At 36.9% G+C, this 9011-nt stretch overlaps 1 protein-coding gene across 1 annotated transcript in view; it reads right to left on the reverse strand.

Moving 5' to 3' along the window:
• The window catches only part of EHBP1 (EH domain binding protein 1), a 276286-nt gene that overhangs the window by 100652 nt on the left and 166623 nt on the right, over positions 1 to 9011 (reverse strand). The window contains exon 14 of the mRNA XM_023745988.1: positions 6858 to 7001. Coding sequence (XP_023601756.1) covers positions 6858 to 7001 — 144 coding nt within the window. The remainder of the gene's footprint in view (positions 1 to 6857; positions 7002 to 9011) is intronic.

Below are 9011 nucleotides of genomic sequence, written 5' to 3' on the forward strand. Positions count from 1 at the left end.
CAACCTCCCGATCCACCCTGCTCTGTGCATGATGGGGCGGCGCCCATTCCCCAATCGGCCCTGCTCTAAGCCTGACCAGGGGCTGCACCTAGGGATTGGGCCTGCCCTCTGCCACCCGGGAGCAGGCCTAAGCCAGCAGGTCGTTATCTCCTGAGGGGTCCCAGACTGCGAGAGAGCACAGGCCGGGCTGGGGGACCCCCCCCCCAGTGCACAAATTTTTGTGCACCAGGCCTCTAGTTTTATAATAAATAACCAAATCAAAATTAAAACATTATGTAAAAATAAACAAATTGATAACATCCCTGACTGAAGATGAAAGAAGATACTTTCCAATTGGGGGACATTTCCCTATTTGTGTCCTTAATAGGGAGAAATTAAGAAATGCATTCCTGAATTGCTCAAACTCTGTTTGGGGAATTGTAATCATGAAACCTACCAAGAGCAGAGAATTCCTTTAAAATTTTCAAAGAAAAAATATGTATTATCATTAAGCTGACAAATGCATGTATTATTTAAAATTAAATGTGTGTGACTATTCTTATTTTAAGAGAGAAATGGAGATTTGATATGCATACCATGGAGGATACGAGTGATTTCACAGAGAATGAACACACCCCAGAGAATGATTCTGAAAAAAGCTTGTGATAGAATAGACATATAACTCTAGGTTCTATGCTGTTTCCTTCTGCATGCTGCCTAACACCCACCTCATCCTCACCCTGTGCACACCCCCAGCCATCCCAAATCTCCCTCATCCTCAGACTTAACCTCCCTCAACCTCATGGCTTTTCCAGGAGTTGGGTGCTCTGGTCTAGGGTAAGAATGTCCACTTCAAACATCAGTTAGCAATTTTTCTTAAAAACTGAAAATGTAATTGTTTCTTTTTATATACAACATTAAAAACAACCCAGCAGTTAACGTGTGATGTCACATATGTAGGTCAAAATGGCAGATCCAATACACAACTCTAATTTTGCTCCCTCCCATTAAAATGGCAATAAAGAGATTTTTGCTTTTAAAGACTAAATCCCCATAGGGGGGCCCCCACTGGCACCCGCCTTGGCTGGCCTGGCGCCACCCGCTGGCCGGCCCCACCAACTGGCAGGGCAATTGGGGGGCGGTGCCGTCCCACTCGCTGGCCAGCCATGCCCCCAACCGCCACCCGCTCACCAGCCAGGCCCACCCCCTGCTACCACCACCAGTCTCCTCCCTCTGCAGGCTGACTGGCGGGGTGATTGTGAGCCCTCCCCGCTGGTAGTGCCTTGGCTGGCCTGGGACCTGAGAGCTGGGGGCAGCTCCTGCATTGAGCGTCTACCCCCTGGTGGTCAGTGTGCATCATAGCGACCAGTCTTTCCACCATTCGGTCGATTTGCATATTACTTTCATTATAAAGGATATCCAGAATAGGCACATGCATGGAGACAAAAAGTAGACTCGTGCCTACCAGAGGCTGCGGGGAAGAGGAAGTGGGGTTTCTTTGGGGGACGAGGAAATGTTCTGGAATTAGATAGGGGTGATTTTTGCACAAGTTTGTGAATATACTAAAAACCACTGAATTGCATACTTTAAAAGGGTGAATTTTATAGTTTGTGGATTCCATCTCAATAAAAAATGAAATAATGTTGCTCTAATTCTTACAATGAAATAATTAGAAAAATAAGAAAATTGAATCAAAAAGTAAGAAACAAATAGACACCAATACACGGGGTCCCTGTTCCCGAGACACATCAATTTCTTCACATGGTCTCCCTGAAGTGCCTCCCCCCCCCCCCCCCGCCCAAACTAGGCTTGAGGGAAGGAGGAGTATAGTGCAAGTGAGCTCCCTAGTCTGGAGAACCTGTCAGGAGAGACCCTAGAACAGCGTTTATGGAGAAGTGGGAGAGACTCTCAATTAAATAATCACAAATGTGATCAGTGTGATGAATAAATGGTACAGGTAGCTATATATCTGATAGTCTGAGAAGTCAGTGGTTGGTGGTAGTTGCCTTGGGGACATTTAAAATAAGACCTAAAGAATGATAGAGGATTAAGCATGGGAGAGGGGGAGGGGAGGGGGAGAGGCAGAGGCAGAGGGAGAGGGAGAGGGAGAGGGAGAGGGAGAGGGAGAGGGAGAGGGAGAGGGAGAGGATGATGTTGAATTCACACTAATATAATTTAGCTAAAACTTGAAGTTTTACTTGGTAAATAAAAACTTTAAGTAAAATTATTAGTGCCTTAAACGAAATAGATGACCAATAAAATATTTTTTGAAAGTTTGAAGTAGTAAATAAATAAACAAACTGAATGAAAGGATAAATACCTTTAAAAGTTAGGACACTTGAATTCTAAACCTAGTTTGCCATTGTCTGCAACCCCAGGTGAATTTAAATACCCTTTCCTAACTCACTTTTTTTCTCTCTACAATGATAAAAAACAATTTGTAGTTCTACTTTACAAGGATATCAGAAAAATAAGTAAGAAATATAGCACGATGCTTTTAAAATATAATTTCTGAAGTCAAATTGTTTAGGTTTAATTCTTGGCTCTCTTAGCTGTGCGACTATGGGCAATTCATTAATTTGTGTGGCAGTTTTCTCAACTGTAAAACAGGGAAAATACTTAACTTATACAATTGTTGTAGAGATTGAATGAGAAAACCCATGTGAAAGCACTCGAACCCTGGCTGATACACAGTACAATGCTCAATAAACATTAGATGATAATTATTAGTATATGTAAATTTTGCATACAGGCAAAGTAATTTTTAAAAATCTACTTGACAGACAGATGGTTTGAATCTCAGGTATTCTGAATTTTTAATCAAATAGTTGAAAAACATAAAGCTGTAAGTCTTCTATATTTTTAGACCTGAAAGAATTATAAAACAAAGCTTATCACAAATATGCTATCAACAAACAAAATAACTTCCTTTTTAGAAAGAATATTCTTTCTGTGCCTATTCACTTGGATGGTGAACCTTCTCACCCATCAAATCTTAGTTTAAATGTCCCCTTCTCAAATCACTCAAGCTCAACTTACTCAAATTATCCTTTACTAGATCATGCAGTTTTCAAACTCTGTAGTTATATAATTATTATCGGTCTCTTCCCACCAGAATATAAACTCCATGAAGGAAGTCCTTTTTCTTACTCTGAATATACTCAGTTCAGACACTCAATTAATGTCTGGCAAATGTCTGAATCAACAAATTGATGATGTAAAAGATGGAAATGAAAAAAGTTGGTATAAAGGCTACAAAATTTTTTTCCATAAAAAAAGGCCCTCTAGATGAGTGTTTCTCAAACATTTTTAACATGACCCACAATTAATATATTTTATATCACATATATAAAACATATATATGTGATAACCACACATATCCACAGAATTAAAACATTTCACACAAAAATACTATACTTACTATGTGTGATGAATTCTGATATTTTCTATTCCATTCTATTATATTCCTTTATATTAAAAAATAATTATTGTGGCTCACTAAACTGATTTTATATCATGTTAATGTATAAAGACTTGAAGTCTGAAAAATGATGCTTGAAGTCAGAGGTTATTAAGTTGATATCTGAAAGGTATTTAAAAAATATGCATGGGAAGGAAGAAATAAAACTGTCTTTACTCATAGACGACATGATCATCTATGTAGAAACTGAAAAAAAAAAAAATAAAGAAAAACTTTCCTGGAACTAATAAGCAATTATAGCAAGGTTATAGGATACAAGGTTATTATACAAGACAATTGCATCCCCATATGACAGCAATGAACAAATGGAATTGGAAATTAAAAACACATCGTTTACATTACACCCCCCAAAATTAAATGATTAGGTATAAACCTAACAAAATATGTACAAGATCAATATGAAGAACTCTGGTAATGAAATAAAAGAACTAAACAAATGGAGAGAGATTCTATGTTAATGGGTAGATACACCCAATATTGTAAAGATATGAGTTTTTCCAACTTGATTGATAAATTCGATGCAATCTCAATGAAAATCCAAAGAGTTATTTTGTGGCTATTGGCAAACTGATTCTAAAGTTTATATAGAGAGGAAAAAGGCCAAGAAGAGCAAACACAATACTGAGGGAGAAGAACAAAGTGGGAGGATGACACTACTGACTTTAAAACTAACCACAAAGCTAGAGTAATCAAGACAGTATGGCACTGGCAAGAGAACAGAAAGATCAGTGGAACAGTATAGAAAGCCCAGAAATAAACCCCACAAATATAGTCAACTGACCTTTGACAAAGGAACAAAAGCAACACAGTAGAGCAAAGACAGTTTTCAACAACTGGTGCTGAAACAACTGGATACCTACATGCAAAAATATAAATCTAGACACAGATCTTACGCCCATCACAAAACTCTATCAAAATGGACTGTGAACCTAAATCTAAAACACAAAACTCTAAAATTCCTAGAAGACAACATAGGAGTTATATGATGTCTTTTTATGTACAATATCAAAGGCATGACCCATAAAGGTAAAAGCTGGATTTCATGAAATTAAAAACACTTCTGCTCTGCAAAAGACTATGTGGAGAGAATGAGAAAACAAATCACAGACAGAGAGAAAATATATGCAAAAGACACATCTGATTTAAAAAAAAAATTGTTATCCAAAATATACAATGAACTGTTAGAACTCAACAGTAAGAAAATAAACAACTTTATTTTAAAATGGGCCAAAATTGCCCTAACCCAGCGGTTCTCAACCTGTGGGTCGCGACCCCTTTGGCAGCTGAAGGACCCTTTCACAGGGGTCGCCTAAGACCATCCTGCATATCAGATATTTACATTATGATTCATAACAGTAGCAACATTACAGTTATGAAGTAGCAAGGAAAATTTTATGGTTGGGTCACAACATGAGGAACTGTATTTAAAGGGCCAGAAGGTTGAGAACCACTGCATAACCGGTTTGGCTCAGTGGATAGAGCATTGGCCGGCGGACTGAAGGGTTCCAGGTTTGATTCCGGTCAAGGGCATGTACCTTGGTTGTGGGCACATCCCCAGTAAGGGGTGTGCAGGAGGCAGCTGATCGATGTCTCTCTCTCATCGATGTTTCTAACTCTCTATCCCCTCTCACTTCCTCTCTGTAAAAATAAATAAAATAAAATAAAATGGGCCAATGACCTTAAGAGACACCTCTTCCAATGAAGATGTACAGATGGCCAGTAAGCATATCAAAAGATGCTGCACATCACATGTTAGCAGGGAAAAAAAACACACCAGTGAGATACAACTACACATCTATTAGAATGGCCAAAATTTGGAATACTGACAACACTAAATGCTGGCAAGGATGTGTAGTTGAACTCTCATCCATTACTGGTAGGAATGCAAAATGGTAGTCACTTTGGAAGATAGTTTGGTGATTTCTTACAAAAGTAAACATACTTTTACCATACGATCCAGCAATTGTGCTACCTGGTGTGTACTCCAAGTTGTTGAAAACTTTTATCTATACAAAATCTACGTGTGGATGATTACAGCACCTTTATTCATAATTGCCAAAACTTGGAAGCAACCAAGATGTTTTTCAGTAGGTGAATGGATAAACCATGGTATATTCAGACAGTGAAATATTATTCAACACTAAAAAGAAATAAGCTATCAAGCCATGAAAAGACATGGAAGAACCTCAAATACATATTGCTAAGTGAAAGAAAACAAGAAAAGGCTACATACGGTGTGGTTACAACTAAAACATTCTGCAAAAGGCAAAATCATGGAAATAGTAAAATTATCAGTTTGCCAGGGACTGGGAATGGGGAGAGGGCTGAATATGTGGAATACATGATTTTTGGAGAAATGAAAATACTTTGTATACTCTAATAATGGATGCATGTCATTATATATTTTTCCAACTCATAAAATGTACAACACCCAAGCGCGAGCCATAATGTAAACTATGGACTTTGAGTGATTATAATGTGTTAATGTAGGTTCATCAGTTGTAAAAAAATGTGTCACTGTGGTGGAGGATATTGTTAATTGGGAGGCTGTGCATGTGTGGGTATAGGGGATTATGGGAAATATGTACCTTCCCCTCAATTCTCCTGTAAAACAAAAACTGCTCTAAAAATATTAACTTAAAAAAAAAGTTGATGCAGTTTTATGTATATGTGAGTTTGCTGGTAGGGCAGAGTTGTCATGGTTTTCAGATTCATGAAGAGGTTTATGGCCCCTTAAGTCTAAGGGCTTCTATTACTATATGTTATTATCTGTGAAGCACTACACAAAACTATATGAAAAATGTGATTTAACAGGGATGGCAGTATATGATAGGAAAAAACATTTTGATTTTGAAGTCTGATGAGGCTGAGGTTCAAATCATTTACTGACTCTGTAATCTTGCTTACCTATTATGAGCCTTAGGTTTTTTTTAATCTGGAAAGTAGCTTGAAAATCTTCTTCATGGGTTAAGTAAAATAAAAATTATGTAAAACATCCATTGTAGAACCTGGAATATTTGCTAGGTATTCAATAAGTGATAGGCATAATTATTAAATTCTAATATTTTCAACAAAATTAACTTCCATGGACAAAAATACAATCTTAAACAAAGTACAACTAAATTATAAAAGTATATTATTGAAAAAATAGATTATTCATGTATGTGCAGAAATTATATTCCAGGATCTTACTTTTCCTCATAGCTAACACTACTGTGTAGAAATCATCACAACATGCTCCTCCAAGTATGACTTTGTAAGTTCAACAGTGTAACAAATACCCACAATATACAAAGTATGTAGAAAAGTAATTTAGCAAAAAAATAAATAAATTAGTACCCTCACCCCCACAATTACAATGAACAACTTATGGTATTTTTAAAACAATGATCCTCACATCACTTAGCTGCCTGTTGCAGAGTGCTGTGGCTGAGTTGGTATTCTGCTTATTCCCTGCTTTTAAAGCGGCATCTCTTCTCGCTTGCTCAAGCAGAACTCTTGCTCTTTCTTTAAGTTCTTCTTGTCGAGATAACATTCGTTGCTTAAAAGCAAAGTACAGAATTAGAAGCCTCAAAAATAAACAAACAAAACCCCAAGAGCATGTAAACTAATCAATGGTTATACAACCTGTCGAAATAATAGTGTTGCTTCAATCATAGGTATCCTTCATAGTCAAGGAAGAGGTGATAAACAGTAAGCCTATTATTTTATTTGGTGTCATATAAAACTTCATTATAAATTTACTGTGTATATCATTTTTGGGTCTTTTTATATTTTAATATAACAATTTAAAAGCTTTTTTCTGTAATCTTAAGCAAGGAAGAATTTTTTAAAAACTGTACAAGTCAGTGGTTTTTAGTATATTCACAACGTTGTGAACCACCAACACTATTAATTGCAGGACATTTTCAACAACCAAGGTTTTAAGTGGATTTTAAGTTCATGTTGATAAGACATAATAGAATAAAATTGGTCACTGCATTTAAAATGGTTACAAATCAACACTTTTCTCTAAACAGAAAGAATTAGTGAAATGAACACTGAATTTGCAGTCTAAACATCAGGCTGTTAATCCTGATACACAATTTAACACTGAACAGGTCACTTAAAAACTATACTGTATTCCATTACATGATATTTAAGAACTCTGGAGTCAAATATCAGTTCCATCACTTAATTGTGAGCAAGTTAATCAAACTCTCTAACTCTCCATTTCCTCATTTATAAAGTGGGAATAAAAACAGACCAACTCTCATTAAGTATACTATAAAGATTAAGTGAAGTAGAATAATATTCTGACGATTGGATAAATGTTAACTATTATTATATTTTTAAAAATCTCTCATCTTAAAAAAAGGGGAGATCATCTTTAAGATCCCACAAGCTCTACATATGATTCTATAGTCCTTTAAGGATTTCAATCAGCTACACAGGTGTAGCAAAAAATTGCTTTCGTGTTTAAAACACAAAAACACAATTTTTTTCTGATTATAAATGCAATTTATATTAAATATATAAAAGTAAAAATAAAAAAAAATAAAATTGGAGGCATCACGCTCCCTGATTTCAAACTATACTAGTATTATAATGCTATAGTAATTAGAACAGTACGGTACTGGCATAAAAACAGAAACACAGATCAATGAAACAAAACAGGGAGATCAGAAATTAACCTATGCAAATGGATAGTCTCTTCAATAAATAAGTTTTGGGAAAACTGGACAGCCACATGGTCAAAAAGGTACAAACTACCAGGTATAAAATAAATAAGCCCTTTTCCTTCTGGAAATCACCATACTGTTGTCTGGGTCTATGAGTCTTTCTTTTTATTCCTAATCCCTTCACCCTTATCCAGGGCCCAACCTCCACCCCTCTGACATCTGTCACTCTGTTCTCTGTAACTATGAGACTGATTCTGTTTTGTTGATTAGTTTATTTTGTTCATTAGATTCCAAATGTAAGTGAAATCATATGGTACTTGTCGTTCTCTGACGAGTTTATTTCACTTAACATAATATTCTCCAGGTCCATCCAAGCTGTTATAAAAGGTAAGATTTCCTTCTTTTTTATGGCTGAGTAGTATTCTATTGTGTAAATGTACCACAGGCTTTTTTTATCCTCTCATCTACTGATGGGCACTTGGGTTGCTTCCAAATCTTGGCTATCCTTCCTATATAATAAAAGCCTAATATGCAAATTGTCCCCTCGACTGGGAGTTCGACCAGGGGGTGGGGCGGGCTGGCCCCACCCCGGTTGGCGGCAGCAGCAGGCAGCCCGGGGAAGGGAGGCCCTGGCCAGCAGCCACTAGGGACCCTACCCGTGCACAAATTTCATGCACTGGGCCTCTAGTTATAAATAATGCTACAACATGGATGCAATGAACATAGAGGTGCATATATTCTTTCCAATTAGTGTTTCAGATTTCTTTGGATATATTTCCAGAAGTGGAATTGCTGGTCATAAGGCAGTAGTTCCACTTTTAATTTGTGAGGTAATTCCATATGCTTTCCACGTGTGCCACTAATCTGCAGTCCCACCAACAGTGCATGAG

Source organism: Myotis lucifugus, unplaced genomic scaffold (genome assembly GCF_000147115.1).
Source record: "Myotis lucifugus unplaced genomic scaffold, Myoluc2.0 scaffold_6, whole genome shotgun sequence".
Classification (NCBI taxonomy): Eukaryota; Metazoa; Chordata; class Mammalia; order Chiroptera; family Vespertilionidae; genus Myotis; species Myotis lucifugus.